The sequence below is a fragment of the Ornithorhynchus anatinus genome, chromosome 2 (assembly GCF_004115215.2).
Source record: "Ornithorhynchus anatinus isolate Pmale09 chromosome 2, mOrnAna1.pri.v4, whole genome shotgun sequence".
Classification (NCBI taxonomy): domain Eukaryota; kingdom Metazoa; phylum Chordata; class Mammalia; order Monotremata; family Ornithorhynchidae; genus Ornithorhynchus; species Ornithorhynchus anatinus.
This window is the reverse complement of record NC_041729.1, coordinates 64,487,501-64,505,562: the sequence shown is the minus strand read 5'-3', so window position 1 is coordinate 64,505,562 and position 18,062 is coordinate 64,487,501. Positions and strand designations below refer to the sequence as shown.

General features: G+C 44.3%; 1 protein-coding gene across 1 annotated transcript in view; it reads left to right on the top strand.

Moving 5' to 3' along the window:
* Positions 1 to 18,062, top strand: part of IGF2R (insulin like growth factor 2 receptor) — a 158,733-nt gene that overhangs the window by 57,213 nt on the left and 83,458 nt on the right. Inside the window, 9 exon segments of the mRNA NM_001127613.1 lie at positions 1,223 to 1,331; positions 3,215 to 3,377; positions 4,899 to 5,073; positions 5,739 to 5,842; positions 7,739 to 7,903; positions 9,492 to 9,632; positions 11,969 to 12,112; positions 14,038 to 14,172; positions 16,390 to 16,537. Of these exon segments, the coding sequence (NP_001121085.1) occupies positions 1,223 to 1,331; positions 3,215 to 3,377; positions 4,899 to 5,073; positions 5,739 to 5,842; positions 7,739 to 7,903; positions 9,492 to 9,632; positions 11,969 to 12,112; positions 14,038 to 14,172; positions 16,390 to 16,537 (1,284 nt within the window).

The window sequence follows — 18,062 nt, the reverse complement described above, 5'->3', positions numbered from 1 at the left end:
TGCCTGGCACATAGTAAGCACTTAAATACCATTATTATTATTATTATTATTACTATAGTCTCTCCCAGGCCTGAGAGGTGTATTACACCTTCCGGCAGCCCATGGGGTTTAGAACTGGTACCACCCTTCTTGGGTGGTGATGGTTCTTGGCGATACCCAGGACCCCTAATGCGTGATGAGAAAGTGATACTGGAGGATGGCCCCAGCCCAGTTAGGAGCTAGGGGGAAGCTATGCTTCTCCAGAATGTTCTTTTCCAGGACTTTGCCAATGGAAGCCCTTGGAGGATGGAAAGAGAAATCAATCAATTGATGGTTTTGAGCACTTACTATGTGCAGAACACTGTGCTAAGCACTTGGGAGAGTTCAGGGCAACAGAATTAACAGACATGTTCTTCACCCATAACAAACTTACAGTCTAGAGACTGTAAAGAAAAAATAACCCAAGGAAGTCCTCTGGACTGTAAACTCTGTGGCAGGGAATTTGTCCACTTACTTAGATTTGTATTCCTTCAAGCGCTCAGTGCAGTACTGAACACACAGAAGTGCTTGGTAAATACAATCGATTGATGGAAGGGTCTGAATGGACTAAAGAAGCAAGACATAATCCCTGCTCTCAAGGACCTTAGGGAAGCAGCTTTCCTAAAGGGACAGGGCTGAGCCAGGGAGTACAAGGACCTGAGCTCTAATCCTGGCTCCGCCATTTGCCTGCCATGTGACTTTGGGCAAATTGCTTCACTTCTCTGTGCCTCATTTTCCTCAACTGCAGAATGGGGTTTCAGTACCTGTTCTCTATATCACGTAGACTGTGAGCCCCATGTGGGACAGGGAATTTCAGAATTGTCGAAGACTCATCTTCGGGAAAGATCCCAAAGGCAGGAGAAAATTCTGTAAAGTGGTTTCAGTAGATTAGTGCTCAGAAATATAGGTCAGTGGTCTAACTTTGAGGTTGCAATCCTTCCCCCTCCCCCCCCACCAGTTTAATTTGGTGTGCATAGGTCTCTTCAGTTGCTCTAGACTTGGAGCGTGAAACTACTGTATATAATAAAACACCATTTTGCTGCCTGATGAAGTTGGAAATGTTTATTCTATGGAACGGGGAAGGGTGAATGTATTTGGTAACACAAAAATCAGAACCACGGGGGAATTGTACTCCCATTTTTTTGTGCATTTTAACTTCTGATCTTCCCGTGTCTCCTATTTTCCATTTCTGTTTATCTTTCAGACTCGTTTTAAGTTATTTGAAAGACGATGAAGAAAGTAAGCCAGATTTCTGCAATGGCCATAATCCAGCAGTGACCATTACATTTATATGCCCGTCAGGGAGAATAGAAGTAAGCAGTACCAACTACTTTTCATTTTAAAGGTGCCTCTGAAATGCTGAATTGTAGTGTGTATTACCGTATTGGCTCTTATTTACTAGAGCGTTATTGGTAGGTAAGTAGAAGAGAAAGGAGAGAGGTGGTGTGAATGAATGGGCAAGTCATTTAACCTCTCTGTGCCTTAGTTACTTTATCTGTAAAATGGGGATTAAAGCTTTTGAGCTCCAGGTGGGGTATAGAACATGTCTAACGTGGTTAACTTGTACCTATCCCAGCGCTTGGTACAGTGCCGGGGACAGAGTGCCTAATAAATTCCATAAAAAACCCCCCAACCTAACAATTAGTGCATATAACTTGATATATCTGTGGTGTGTAAAGGAATGTTCTAAAAATACGGTTTTAGAGGTGCCTTTACTGCTGACCCTATCTGGAGAGTGGAAATTAATCAGGGAATGCTCTTTGGAGGAGGTGAGTTTTGAGGTTGGTGTGGAAGATTGGGAACAGCTTCTGTCTGGAGGAATTAAAGCGAAAAAGACTCTGGAGCTTGGTTGGGGAAGGGCAGGAAGAGTCAAGAGCAGGGCCTGGTGAGATGGTTAGCTTTGGGGGGAGGGAAGAGATGGTATGTAAAATGCTCACATGGAGTTTCTGAAAGTTTGATGTGGAGTGACATGGATTGCCTGTGGAGGAGTGGCAAGATGTTTGTCAAAGAGTATAGAGGTAGGAAGTCCAGTAATGGGGGCTGATGATTCTCTGTGGGAGGAAGACGAGCTTCATAGCAGTGGTCTTGAATCAGCCTTTTGTTCCTGGAAAGGAGACTTCTTCACGGAAAATTCTGTCCCCATTGACTGTTTTCTGATTTTTGTGAGATATGTTTATTATCTTGAGTCTTTTTACAGTGTGAGTCAGGAGTCACATGACATTACTGAGGGATTGGTGAGTTTTCTATTTAACTTGTGGTTTGTGTCTCTTAAAGGGATGCCGAAACTGAAAATCAGCTGAAGAGATTACTAGTGTGGTCTAATCCTGTCACTTTGGAAGTAAACTAAATTGTGTACATAAGAAAAGTAGGCTGTAATTTAATCACTTGGGCTCTGCTCTTTTGCTGTCTCATTTTTTCAGTCTTCATTGAAAATCTGAGTATAGCATCTGCCCTTAAATGAACTCAGTTAGCTGATTTAGGTACACCCACACATCCTTTCCATGTTTAATTATGTGGCTGCCAGATTGGCAATTATTTCCCGTCAAGATACTGACCTAGCAAATGTTCTTCAGAATGTAACACTGAATGTCATTTTTGTTCATCTTTGCTACCCAGAGTGAATATTGGGCACCTAGAAATAGGCTGAAGGAGACATTAATATTAACAAACACTGTGTAACATAATGGAATTAACTACATAAATGCTTTTAGAATTTTAATATTTAAAAAGGTCCAACTGAATAGAATAGTTGAATTTCGGGAAATACTTTTTGTTAAGAGTCCTCGAAGTCTGAAAAAACAGTAAATTTCACTCGCAAACTACAGCCTTTTTTTTTTTGTCTCTTGTTTAGAATTTCTTTCTTTCTTTCTATATGTCTCTCTCCTCTCGGAATGGCCTTAAATAATAAGCAAATCAATCTCCAGAGTTGTTTATGGCACTCTTCAGTCACTTTTTTTCTCATTCTCCTTTTCAGCAAATTTCCTAGTGACATCAACACTTCCTCAAATTGCTTTTCTAACCATGTAGTTTTCAAACAGGGATCAGTGTGTTCTTCCTAAAAGCTGGACTGAATCTGACACTGCAATCTCAACTGCCACAGAACTGCTTCAGATATTCTTTCCGTTCCCGGCTCTGGAGTTGCATATTTTTAATAGGTTTTCTTATTTCTTTCCCGTCAATATTTGCCCCCTTTCAGAGCACAGCTCCCAAGCTCACGGCTAAATCCAACTGCCGGTATGAGGTGGAATGGGTCACTGAGTACGCCTGCCATAGAGATTATTTGGAAAGTAATTCCTGCTATCTAAATAGTAGCCAGCATGATATCTCCATAGACCTGAGTCCGCTCACCCAGCTAAAAGGTATGTCTTTGCTGCCCTCTTTCAATCAATCAGGGGTTTTGATTGCTAGCCTACTTGGTGTGATGTATTATAGTCCTTCGAAAAATACCCCAAAAGCAAAAGACACAGGGCCTGCCCTTAGGGTTTTGCTTTTTTAAGTGGCATTTAGGTGCTTACTACGTGCAAAGCACTGTACTGAGCACTGGGGAAGATGCAACTTAATCCAGTTAGACACAGTCAATGTGCCACATGGGGCTCAATCTTAACCCCCATTTGACAGATGAGGGAACCTAAACACAGAGAAACTAGTACTTTTCCAGGGCCACACAGCAAGACACATGGCGGAGTTGGGTTTAGAACTCAGGTCCTCTGATTCCCAGTCACACAGTCCTTTCACTAGGTCATGCTGCTTTTCTTTACAATGCAGTGGAGGACACGGGCAAAGTATTTACAACAAGAAGAAGCAGGACGGTGATTGACAGTATAACAGATGCCAGCAGGAATTATGTCAATTTTGATTGTATCATAGTTGCTTATTTCCTCCCCCGCAAACAGCAATCAATCCATGGTAATCAGTGAGCGCTTACTGGGTGCAGAACACTGTACTAAGTGATTTTGGAAAAGTACAATGTAAAAGAGTTGGTAGACACAATCCTTGCCCACAAGGAGCTTATGTCTGGGCCACCTAAGCCCTTTGATACTCACCACCTCCCCTAGCCATTACTGTGCATCCTCAACTTGTCCTGTAACTTAGGTACCAACTCAGATACGTACGTATTCCCCTTTCCTCCTTCCTCCCATAAGGAATTGATTTTAGTGTCTTTCTCCGTATTAATTCTGTTGTACTCTCCCAAAAACTTAGTAGAGCTCTCTGTACACAGGTGCTCAAATTCTGTTGAATGACATATAATCGTTAAGTGCCATAGGTGCTCAAATGCTAATGATCAACGTATATATGTTAGGTGCTTATGGTGGGTTAAGTCCATAAGTACCACAGGAGGCATAGGGCTTGGGAAATTGGGAATTAATTAGGAAAAGTGTCTTGAGGGCTTGAAGAGAGAGAGAGCTGTGCTGGGGTGGATTTGAGGAAGAGGGAGTTCCGAGAGGCATTTGGCGAATGTTGGAGGGAGGAGAATCAGATGAAGAGAGCCCATGAGGAAGTAGTATGTTCATTAAATTGAGAAGCAGCACGGTCTAGAAGATAGAGCACCGGCCTTGGGGTCTGAAGGATCTGGGTTCTAATCGCAGCACCACCACCCTTCTGCTGTGTGACCTAGGGCAAGTCACTTCACTTCTCTGTGCCTCAGCTCCCTCAACTGTAAAATGGGGACGAAGACTGTGAGTCCCATGTAGGGCATGGACTGTATCCAACCTGATTGGCTTGTATCTACCCCAACACTTAATACAGTAACTGACACATTGTAAGCACTTAAGTATTGTTATTGTTATTATCATCATCTTCATTATCCACCTTATAAATATCATCACTCTTATTCTTACCGGTACTGATAATTCTCAAATATATACTTGTTTTTTCTTCAGAGTCCGGTGATCCATACTTTGCTACCGATGATAAAGAATATCTCTATTATTTGAACGTGTGCGGCACAACGGAAGCCCGCGTGTGCAGTGGCAAAGAAGCTGCTGTTTGCCAAGTGAAGAAGGGCGGACAGGATCAAGTCAAAGTGACCGGAAAATACCAAAATCAGACCCTCAGGTGCATGTCACAATTCCCTCAGTTCCCTCTCCCCCATTCTTTCTATTTCCCCTTTTCCTTCTAGCACTAGTAGTAGTAGTAAGAATTTATGGATCATTCTCTGAGTTGAAAGAATCTCTTTCCCCCGACCTGGCTCACGTCAGGCCAGAGAGTTTTAGGGTCAAAGAAGCTTCATGGCCTTGTGGATCACGCACGGGCCTGGTAGTCAGAAGGATCTGGGTTCTAAGCCCAGCTCTGCCACTTGTCTGCTATGTGAACTTGGACAAGTCACTTAACTTCTCTGTGCCTCTGATCCCTCATCTGTAAAATGGGCATTAAGACTGAGCCCCATGTGGAACAGGGACTGTGGCCAACTTGATTATCCTGTTTCCACCCTAGCGCTTAGTACCGTGCCTGGGACGTGGTGAGCACGTAACAAATACTGTTAAAAAAAAATTCCAAGATTCCCTCTGTATGCAGTTTGCTTCCTTTTTAGAAAAAAAAATTCCAAGATTCCCTCCATATGCAGTTTTTCCTTTTCAGGGTTTCACAGTTATTTAGATTATGCCCATATTTTAGCCGTGCCGGTTCTTTCTCCTTGTGGCAAGGGGCCCTATAGGGGTTCAAAATAAGTACCTTCTTTGTCATTTTGTAAATTTGGGTGTGTGTCTGTGAATGAAATCCAGGTACTCTGATGGCGATCTCACTCTGATTTATCCAAACGGAGAAACCTGCAGCTCTGGATTTCAGCGGATGACTATTATAAACTTTGAATGCAATCGAACAGCAGGTAAGGATTCATTAGATCCTACTGGGCTGAGTTTTGAATTGCTGATCTTCGTCTGAAAATGTGGAAAACTAATAGTATCGCGTCTCATCAAGCCAGTTATGATTAGATTCCTCCTTCATTTTCCAAACTGGTAGGCACATCAATTGATGGTATTCATCAAGCGCTTACGGTGTGCAGAGCACTGTACTAAGCGCTTGGCAGGGTGTGGGCAGGGAGTGCATCTACCTACTTTGGTATATTTTCATCTCCCAAGCACTTAATACAGTGCAATGCACACAATAAGCGCTCAGTAAATACGACTGATTGAGTAGGTAGACCCAGTTGTTGCCCAAGAGGAGCTGACAAGTATCCAGCTCTTGTTACCCTTTGGTTTCAGAAACTAGCCCATGTTGATCCATTTCTGCGATTAGTTACTCTGCTTCCATTCTGGACTAATGCGTGTCAGAGATGGCATTGAAGTTGAAAGGACCAGGATTAAATTTATATGGAGAGTAGTTCTGACTGTGAGCATCAGAGGTTAAAGTTCATTATGGTGCACTCAGTTTTCCTTGAAAATATGAATTTATGGAAGAATCGAGTATCCTTATGAAGAGAACCTGCAATCCGGCTTAGAGGGTCACTTGGGCCTTAAGTCGACCGAGGCCTCTGGGATCCAGAGCCTTGAAGTAACCCGACGTTTCTTAAAGTTGACTTTTAAATTTAGTGTTTGTAGAAAGAAAGCCAAAGTGGCGTGGGGAAGGTAGTTTTCCTAAATTTTGGGGACCTTCTAGCTCATCTGTAAACTCGTTGAGGGCAGGGAATGTGTCTACCAACTCTGTTGAATCGTACTCTTCCAAGCGCTTAGTACAGCGCTCTCGGCTCCCAGGAAGTGCTCAGTAAATACCATTGATTGATCTTGTATATTTGCTTTTTAATCTTGAACATGATTTCTCTGTACCAAATATTTCTTACCCCTGGGACGTAAAGCAGTGTGATTAGTGAACTCTGGCATGTGTTATATGTTGATTAAATCAGTCCACAGTAATATCGTGTTTGTCGCCATCTGCCTGAACTGACTTGATTAATAAGTAGCATGGCCTAATGGATAGAACAAGGGTCTGGGAGTCAGAAGGATCTAGGTTCTAATTCTGGCTCTGCCCTTTTCTCTTTTGTGAACTTGGACAAGGCACTTTACTTCTCTGTGGCTCAATGACCTCATCTGTAAAATGGAGATTAAGGCTGTGAGCCCCACGTGGGACATGGACTGTGTCAAACCCAGTTAGCTTGTATCTATCTTCCCCAGTGTTTTCTACAGTGGGAAGCAGTGGGGCTCAGTGGAAAGAGCCTGGGCTTCGGAGTCAGAGGTGAAGAGGTCATGGGTTCGACTCCCGGCTCTTCCACTTGTCAGCTGTGTGACTGTGGGCAAGTCACTTCACTTCTCTGTACCTCAGTTACCTTATCTGTAAAATGGGGATTAACAGTGAACCTCACGTGGGACAACCCGTTTACCCTGTATCTACCCCAGCGCTTAGAACAGTGCTCTGCACATAGGAAGCGCTTAACAAATACCAACATTATTATTATTACAGTGCTTGACATATAGTATGCGCTTAACAAATTCTATTAAAAAACAAAAAAACCACACAACAAAAAAAAAGCCTACGTGTTTTCTCTGTACCAAATAATAGTTTTTAAACTTTTTAGCTGATGTGCTTTGTCAACTCCGCCATGTGTTTTGTGTTGACTGAATCTATAGTTAAACAACTTTTTTTGCTGCCTGCCTGAACTTGACTTGGTTAAAAAATAGTCTCAGCATTCCAATAACCAGTACACTTAGCAGTAACCAAACCACCTGAAATCCTAGGTGGTTTTTTTCCCCCATATTAACTTAACTATTTTTTTTTCCTATCCTTTCAGGAAACAGTGGAAAGGGAGTCCCAGTTTTCACTGGGGAAGTGGACTGCACATACTTCTTCTCGTGGGAGACAAAGTACGCTTGCGTTAAAGAGAAGGAAGACTTGCTTTGTAGCGTCTCTGAGGGCAAGAAACATTATGATTTGTCTCCCCTGGTTCGTAATTCAGGTACTGTTTCTGTATTTAAGCCTCCTACAACCAATCAATGAGAAGTGTTTAATGAGTGCTTACTATGTGCAGAGCACTATACTGAGCACTTGGGAGAATACAATATAATAATGATAATAATAATGGTACCTGTCGAGTGCTTAACAGGTGCCAGTCACTGTCCTAAGCGCTGGGACTAGATAGAAGATAATCTGGACCAAATGGGGCTCACCGTCTAACTAGGAGGGAGAATAGGTTTTGAATCCCTATTTTGCAGATGAGGGAACTGAGGCACGGAGAAGTCAAGTGACTTGCTGAACATCACACATCAAGTAAGTGGCAGAACCTAGGTTAGAAACCAGGTCTTCTCAGACCAAGCCCATACTCTTTCCACGAGGCCTCACTGCTTCCCCTTCGACTCGCGTATTCTATCTTTAAAAGTCCCGTTGGTTTCAACTTTCACAACATCGCTAAATTCCGCACTTTCCTCTCCACCCTATTTCCACGTTAATCCAAGCACTTATCATTTCCCTTCTTATCATCTCTCTCTCCCCCATCTCTCTCTCCCCCACCCCTGTGGCCTTTGGCCTTTGCCCCTGGATCCCCTGGGTGTACCCCAGCCTCATCCCCACAGCACTTAAAACATCTCTGTGTAAATTCATTATTTATAGGAATTCAGTCTCTCCTTCTAGTCTGTAAGGTTGTTGTGGGCAGGGAACTTGTCTGCCCAATCTGTTGTGTTGCATTCTACCAACACATTACATTAATACACTTAATACATTGCAGTAGGTACTCAATAAATATCATTGATTTATGATCCCTTTATCTCTCCCTCATCATCATCTCTTCTTCTTTTCCCCATCCCTCTCCCTCCAGCTGTCTTCTCTCTTGGCTCCTTTCTTCCTCCTATATTGTATTCTCCCAAGGGCTTAGTACAGTTCTTTGCACGTAGTAAACACTCGACTAATACCATGGATTGGTACCCTACTCTCAAAAATTAAAAAAAAAAAGGCATCCTGCCTGATTCCCACTTAGGGCAGGTATAGAAATTTCAAATGAATTCATTTATTTAATAGTATGTGTACAGTGTTTATTGCACTAGTCATGTGGGAGAGTTCAGTTGCCATGAAAGACACTGCCCCACCCTCGAGAATCCTATCGTCTAATAGTTTGAATTTCAGAGACCTCTCCTCTGCTTTCCATCCTTGACTTGGTTTTTCCCCAACTGGTGACGTAGAACGTACATATACCTTGGGGGAATCAACGTGACAGGAAGGTTACTCCTGTGTTGTGCTTCCTCAGTAGTTCTGCTGGTTTGCTTCTGGAATTTGGGTGTGTTTAATTGAACACAACCTCTTTCGCTCCCCATCAGTTCATTTGCCCCTTCCTTCGAACAATCTGTGAGGTGCTCTGGTTATTTTGTGAATGTATATGTTTAATGCCTATCACTCTGTAGGGCAGTGTTTTTTCTCTCTGTCTTATCAGCTTCTCGATGTAGAAACAATCCACCAGTTTCAACAGGAACCCCAAACCCGCTCTCCATCTTTTACGGCTCTTTGCAACTTTACTGAAGAAAGCCCTTTTCTCAATCAAAATTGCTCTCTTCTAGAACCGGAACAGAACTGGGAAGCAGTTGATGGCAGCCTGGAGGGGTTTCGGAAGAAGCAGATTTTCATTAATATCTGCCATAGAGTGCTTCAGGAAGGCGGAGCTGAGGGATGTGCAGAAGATGCAGCCGTGTGTTATGTGGGTGAGTAAAAGTAACACAAAAGCATAGCCCCTCACTGGTCTGTTCAGCTACACAAGCTCTCCTGTTGGTGTTGTCATCTTTGAATATCAGACACACCTCTCCGAGTGTGTGTATTTGTATATTTTCATGAATATGTAGCTATTTTCTTTTGGAGCATGTAAGTAATAGTTATAGTATTTGTTCTACACTTAGCGCTGTACTGAGCACCAAGGTCTATAGAGGATCATCAGATCCCCTGTGGGAGTCAACACAACCATCCATCCATCCTCTCCAAGAAGGATTTTGGTCCACCTGTTTCAACCACATAGTCGCTGTCTGTCCTACAGTAAGTAGGAGGGAGAACAGATATTGAACCCCATTTTGCAGATGAGGCAGCTGAGGCATGGAGGAAAGGAAGTGACTTGCCCAAGGTCACACAGCAAGTAAGGGGCAGGGCCAGGATGAGAACCCAGGTTCTCTGACTCCCAGTCCTGTGCTCTTTCCACTAGGGCCCGCAGATTCTCCCCTCCCCACCACCTTGGCCGCATCACTTATTCTTGGACAAACTCCTTTTGAGCTGTCAGTGGCCAGTAAATGACATCATGCTAGGTCATCCAGCTAGGTACTCTGAGGCAGCCCTGATATCCCAAAAAGGACAGTCTCTGCCGATGAGTGGGTCCTTTAGGAAGTTTTTCTGGTTGAATGCGGAGGGCTTAGAAATCGAGAGTCATTTACACGTCCCTTATTCTAGGCGAAAGCCTTTCTGAAGATCCGAAGCAGAGTGGCTTAGTAGATAGACCATGGGCCTGGGAGTCAGAAGGGCCTGGGTTCTAATCCCGGCTCAATGGCATGTCTGCTCTGTGACCTTGAGCAAATCACTTCTCTGTGCCTCCGTTGCCTCATCTGTAAAATGGAGATGAGTGTGAGTCCCATGAGGGCTTTGTCCAACCTGATTAACTTGTATCTACCCCAGTGCTTAGAACAGTGCTTGGTTCATACTAAGCACTTAACAAGTACCATCTTAATAATAATAATAATCACAGTGTTGGTGACCTCGTCATTACCTTTCAAAGCAAGTTAGTGGTGAGAGTTTCTAGACACATGCACAAAGTTTACAGCGACTATGTGGATGAAACAGGTGGACCAAAATCCTTGTTGGAGAGAGAGGATGGATGGATGGTTGTGTTGACACCCATCTCTAGCCTGTAAGCTCATTATGGGCAGGGAACGTTTTTAGCAACTCTACTGTGTTGTACTCTCTCCCAAGCTCTTAGTACAGTGCTCTACAAACAGTAGGCGTTCAGTAAATACCACTGATTGATCCACACCTTTCCCTCGGTCAACCTTGGATAGCCACCCCAGGAAAAGCCTGGATATAGCCATCTCAAACTGCCACCCCTGTGGTATCTAAGATAAAGCGGGCCCTGTCTGATGGGAATACTTCAGGTCTTTACCCTTGGAAGCTCCTTAAAGCAGACCTTCACCTCGCCCCCACCTTCCTCACCGCTCTCTTGCCACCAGTCAGCCCGCACACTTCACATGTCTCATGCTAACCTTCTCAGTGTACCTCCTTCTCATCCTTCTCGCCGCCGACCTCTCATCCACTTCCTGCTTCTGGCCCTCCCTCCTGCCATCTGGCAGACAATGACTATTCACTCCCTTCAAAGCCTTATTGAAGGCATATCTTGTCATCACCTGTTCATTTTGCCATCACCCTATTTATTTTGTTTAATGAGATGTACATCACCCCGATTCAATTTATTTGCTATTGTTTTAATGAGATGTTCTTCCCCTTGACTCTATTTACTGCCGTTGTTCTGGTCTGTCTCCCCCGATTAGACTGTAAACCCGTCACAGGGCAGGGACTGTCTCTATCTGTTACCGATTTGTCCATTCCAAGCGCTTAGTACAGTGCTCTGCACATAGTAAGCGCTCAGTAAATACTATTGAATGAATGAACAAGAGGCCTTCCTTGACTAAACCCTCATTTCCTTTTCTTCCACTCCCTTCTCTGTCATCCTTGCACTTGAATTTGCACCCTTTTTTCACCCCTCCTTCAGCCCCATGGCATTTATGTAGGTATCCATCATTTCTTTATATTAATGTCCATCTCCCCTTCTAGACTGTAAGCTCATTGTGGGCAGGGAGTGTGTCTGTCAGCTGTTATATTGTACTCTCCCAAATGCTTAGTACAGTACTCTGCGCACAGCAAGCTCTCAATAAATACGATTGATCGATTAATTACCGCGAGGCTCACCTGGACAGGCAACAAAGCCAAATCTCTTCATTTGCTGCCTCTTTTTATATACAAGAAAGATGATACTTTTTTCACTTTTTTTTTATTCCTCCCCCTTCAGATAAAAATGTTAAAAAAAATCTGGGCAAGTTTGTATCTTCTCCTTCAAAGAGCGGCAACAACATCCAACTGACATATGTAGACGGAGATGACTGTGGGCAAAACAGGAAGACCCAAAGCATTGTAACACTGATATGCAAGCCAGGTAAGAGAAAGACGCGACCTCCTCTCTCGGGAGCAGTTCTTATTGTCTGTGCCTTATATGCTTTTGCCATGTAGTGAGCTTCTGAGGCCAGTCTGATCCATTCATTCATTCAGTTGTACTTATTGAGCGCTTACTGTGTGTGATAAACTGTACTGAGCACTTGGGAGAGTACCGTATAGCAATAAACAGACACATTCCCTGCCCACGAGTTGCTAGGAATGGCTGGGAACATCTGGATACGCCATCTTGTAATCATCTTAGCTAAGAGGTAAGTTTCTGCGATTTGCCCCTTCTTTTACTTTGCTGCCTTGAGTTGCCTATTATTCTGAGCTTTTTTTTTTTTACTTAAAATTGGTCATATTTGGTCACCTGTCCCTTCAGAAGGGTCGGACTTGATATAGTATGTGAGTCTTTGCAAAACGTCCGCAGCATTCTTGGAATGGGCATTCACTATGTCTTAATGACATTCTTCCACCGGGCAGTCTACGTAGACTCTGAGCTTCAAGTAGGACAGGGATCGTATTCGGCCTGATAAACATGTATCGAACCCAGCGCTTAGAACAGTGCGCAATATCTAGTAAGCTCTTAACAAATACCCTAAAAAAAATGGCAGTCGAAGTTGGGCTACTAACTGGGCTGAGGTAGTTTAAGGGAACAGTCTCGCCTGACTTCCAGGCCTGTAGGAAGATCATGGACCTGGGAGTCAGAGGACCTGGTTTCTCCGCTCAGCTCTGCCACTTGTCCGCTCTGGGACCTCAGGCAAGTCATTTGACTTGTGTGCCTCAGTTACCTCCTCTAATAAATGGTGATTAAATCCTACTCTCTCCTACTTGGATTGTGAGCCCCGTATGTGACAGGGACTGCGCTCCAGCAGTTAGTACAGTACTTGACACAAAATAAGTGCTTAACAAATTCCAGATGCAATTCCTGTTCTTGTCCCGCAAGGGACTGACAACTTAGGTAGCAAATTTCTTTGATTTCGCTTTGAATGACTCTCCTAGGCATTTGTAATATTGCTGCAAGGGCTCTCTTAGGCAGGTAATTTTGATCTTTAACAGTGCCATTGTCTAGAGTCAGTGATTTGCTCCATTTCCTTGCTGAGCTTTACGGTGTTACAGATGGCTGTGCCTTCTTCACAACTGAAGCTTCAAGAATGTAATGTTTTTCGAGTGAGTCTTCGGTCTTGAAGCAGTCTCAGAGGAATTTGAGTTTCAAAATCAGAAGGATCTGGTGTCATGTTCAAATTTTCTCTGACTGTTTCCCCTTTTCCACTCCCAGAGGCTAAATAAGAGGAACACTATTTTAGAAACCATAAAAGTCCTGATCCCTTAATATAGAAGCAGCATGGCCTAGTGGATAGAGCCCGGGCCTGGAAGTCAGAAGGACCTGGGTTATAATCCTATCTCCCCCACTTCTCTGCTGTGTGTGACCTTGGGCACATCACTTAACTATCCTGTGCCTCAGTTCCTTCGTCTTTACAGTGGGTATTAGGACTGTGAGGCCTGTGTGAGACAGGGACTGTTTCCAACCCAATTATTATCTTCTATCTACCTCAGCACTTAGAACAGTGCCTGGCACATAGCAAGCCCTTCGTAAATACCATTAATATTATTATTTTTACTATTATAAATATTCCACCGTGGAGCACCATTCACAATATTTGTACTGAGCCCTTGAATTAGCACTCCAGAACTAATATTTTCCTCTGTGCGTTGATTGGGAAGAAATTGATAGGGGACTTTATTTCCCCCAAATCATACCAAATTGCAACCCGAGGCCATTATGAATGGAATTGATTATAGTGTGTCATTTCCCTTTCTCGGACACGAAAATGATCAAGCGTTAGGTCCAAGTGGGTATTTCATTAATGAGCTTGGAAAGAATTTTGATGTTGAGCAATCATTCGCCTTCTTCCTTGTCAACAGGCGATCTAGAGAGTGCTCCAGTTTTGACAAGCTCTGGGGACGACTGCTTGTACGAGTTTGAATGGCACACAGCTGCTGCTTGTGTGCTGTCTAAAACCGAAGGAGACAACTGCGAAGTTTTTGACTCACAGGCCGGTATGTACCAAGGTCGAACTTGTGATGAGAGGGGGTTTCAGAGAACTTCTTGGAGCCAAAGTTTAGGCATCTGTCACTGTTCCCAACAAGAAGCAGTGTGTTGCGTAGTGGAAAGAGCACAGGGCCGGGAGTCAGAAGACTTGCCCGAGTTCTAATCGTGGCTCTGCCAATTGTCTGCTGTGTGACCTTGGGCAAGTCACTTAACTTCCCTGTGCCTTAGTTACCTCATCTGTAAAATGGGGATTAAATCCTAGTACCCCCTATTTACAGCGGGAGCCCGGTGTGCGGCAGGGGGCTATGTCCAACCTGATTATCTTGTATCTACCCCAGGGCTTAGTACAGTGTTTGGCACATATTAAATGCTAAACAAGTTCTATTGAAAAAAACACACCAAAAGACCCAAAAACAGGCACACACACACGCACGCACCCACACACACACCCACACCCCCCCCCCCCCCCCAGCCTCTTAGGGGACTCTGGGAACCAGATGTGCACACTGGGGTGTAAACTAATAAAAATAATGTCTTAGAAGAAATTCAGGATTTGTGAAGAAATTCATTGAAGAAGCCTCATCACATTCAAGATCGCTTATGCTATTGGATAATTAAGGCTGCTGGAATTGCAATTAGGAAGTAGCATGGCCTAGTGGATAAAACACGGGCCTGGGAGTCAGAGGACCTGGGTTCTCATCCCGTCTCCGCCACTTGCCTTCTGTGTGACCTCGGGCAAATCACTCAGCTTCTGTGCCTCAGTTTTCTCAACTGTAAAATGGGGATTCATCACCTGTTTTCCTTCCTACTTAGAGGGGCAGCTCCATGTGGGATTGGGATTGTGTCCCATTTGATCAACTTGTATCTTCCCCAGAGCTTAGAACAGAGCCTGTCACACAGTAAGCACATAAGAAATACCATTAAAAAATAAAATTAAAGGAGCACCTGAAAGCCTTTCTTAAATGGAGATGGAAGCAGGTGGTGATGAGTCCATGAGTCCACTGTAATATGACGACAGTACTAGCTGGTGAGAATTCTCCGGTCCTGGTTCATTTATTGAGATTTTACTGAGCGCGGGGCACTGTATTAAGTGCTTGCGATCAACAATAGAGTTGGTAGACAGGGTCCCTGCCCCCAAGGAGCTTACAATCTAGTTGGAGCTTACCATCACCGAGAAGCAGCAGGCCTAGTGGAAAGGGCAAGGGGTTGGGAGTCGGAGGACTTGAGTTCTAATTCTGGCTCTGCCGTTTACCTGCTGTGTGGTCTCAGGCAAGCCGCTTAACTTTTCTGTGCCTCAGTTCCCTCGTCTATTCTCTCCTACCCCCACTTGGGATGATCTTATACCTACTCCAGCGCGTAGGCAGTGCTTGGCACACAGAGAAGCAGTGTTGCTCAGTGGAAAGAGCACGGGCTTGGGAGTCAGAGGCCATGGGTTCAAATCCCGGCTCTGCCACTTGTCAGCAGTGTGACTTTGGGAAGGTCACTTATCTTCTCTGTGCCCCAGTTACCTCATCTGTAAAATGGGGATTAACTGTGAGCCTCACCTGGGATAACCTGATCACCTTGTATCCTCCCCAGTGCTTCAAACAGTGCTTTGCACATAGTAAGCACTTAACAAGTGCCATCATTATTATTATTATTATAGGAAGTGCTTAACAAGTACCCCAATTATTGTTATGATTGATTCTTATTGAAAAGATATAACCAAGGCTGTTCCTAGGATAACTGTAACAGGTGCCTTCTTTAAGTTGCCCTGTATGGTATTGGTTAAGCACTTACTATGTGCCAGGCACTGTACTAAGCACGGGGGTAGATACAAGGTAATCTTGTTGGACACAGACCATGTCCCATATGGGGCTCAGAGTCTCAATCCTCATTTTACAAATGAGGGAACTGAGGTCCAGAGAAGTAAAATGACTTGCCCACGGTCACGCAGCGAGCAAATGGTGGAGCTGGGATCAGAACCCAGGTCCTTCCGACTCCCAGACCCTTGCTCTATCCATTAGGCCACACTGCTAAAGAAATGAAGGCAGAAGCCTTAGAGAGCAATTGTCCAGCCTCTTGGGGGTTTCTGGGAGCCAGATGTGCACATTGGGGTGTAAACTAATAAAATAATGTCTTAGAAGAAAATCAGGCCCCAAATTCCCCCTTAATTGGCTACGTTCTTATGACGTATACTGGGAAAAATGTTACTCATTCTGTGTTTGGTTTTTATTCCCATTTAGGATTTTCTTTTGATTTGTCACTTCTGACTAAGAAAACTGGGAACTACATAGTTGAAACTGACAAGTATTTGTTTCTCATCAACGTCTGTGGCCCTGTATCTGAAAATTCCTGCCAACAGAACTCCGGAGCATGTCAGATAGATAAGAGGTAAGTAGAACAGATGCCGTCCATTGGTTGTGTATCTGTAATTTTATTTATTTGTATTCGTGTTTGTATCCTCCCCTCTAGACCGTAAGCTCATGGTGGGCAGGGAATGTGACTGTATTTATTGTTGTAGCGAACTCTCCCAGGTGCTTAGCACAGTGCTGTGCACACAGTAAGCGCTCAGTGAGTACAAATGAATGACTGCTTCTTGGACTCTGCTTCCCGAGGGGTTCTGTACTAACAGGTATACGAGATGGATTAATAGAGTGTATTTACTGAGTGCTACTGTGGGCAGGGCACGGTACTAAGCAAGGGAGAGAGTGTTAGTTCATTGAGGGCAGAGATATTGTTCTTTTGTACTCGACCAAACGCTTAGCACAGTGCTCTACACACAGTAAGCGCTCAATACATACAATTGACGGACTCCAGTACAACAGAGTTGGTGGATATGTTCCCGGTTCCCCGTGGGCTTACAGTCTTCAACAGTCAATCAGTGGTCTTTATTGAGTGCTTACGGTATGCAGAGCACTGTACTAAGCACTTGGGAGGCTAGTTCCCTGCCCACTACGAGATTACGGTCTCAGTGGGGAGACATTAAGGACATCGAATTATGGTTTTGTACACGAAGGGCTGTGGAACTCAGAGTTGGGGGAATATGAGGCGCTTAAATGGTGAGCGGGGGGATAGCGGATAGAGTGCAGGCCTGGGAGTCAAAAGGTCATGGGTTCTAATCTCAGCTCTTCCACTTGCCTGCTGTGCGACCTTGAGGCAAGTCACTTTACTTTTCTGAGCCTTAGTTACCTCATCTGTAAAATTGGGATGGAAACTGTGAGAGCCCCAGGCGGGACAGGGACAGTGTCTAACCCTATTTGCTTGTATCCACACCAGTGCTTAGTACAGTGCCTGGCACGTAGGAAGCGCTTAACAAATATCATTATTATTAATAATATACTATTCTAGTAACTTGGCCCGGATGGACTAGGAAAAGATCGTATAAATGTTTCAAAATCAAGAACTGGAGAATGTTAACCTTTTTTTTTTTTTTTTCCCCTCCCAGTGACCACTCGTAGAGTAAAATGGGTTGATTTTTCTCTCTCTCTAAAGTAGGGAACGCCAACTGAGGCTTTGCAATGGAATCAGAGTGCCTCCCCGGTGGTGATTGGGTTGGGAGGGTGGGGAGAGAGGAGGCGGAGGAAGGACAGTGTGGACAGAGAGGAAGCTGGACCTGTGGGCTTGGATCTTTCAGCTAGTCTTTAGGGAGACGGTCTGACTGAGAAGGGGACTGAGCCAGACACATTCCCGGCCCGCAACGAGCTTACTCTCCCGCGTGCCCTGCGTACAGTAATGCAGGATCACTCAGGCACAGATAGGTTCATATAGAAAGATATCTGTAGCTTGCCGTAGGCCTGCTGGGTAGCTCTGGCGCCTGTCAGCTGTGTGACTGTGGGCAAGTCACTTCACTTCTCTGTGCCTCACTTCCCTCATCTGTAAAATGGGGATGAAGACTGAACCTCACGTGGAACAACCT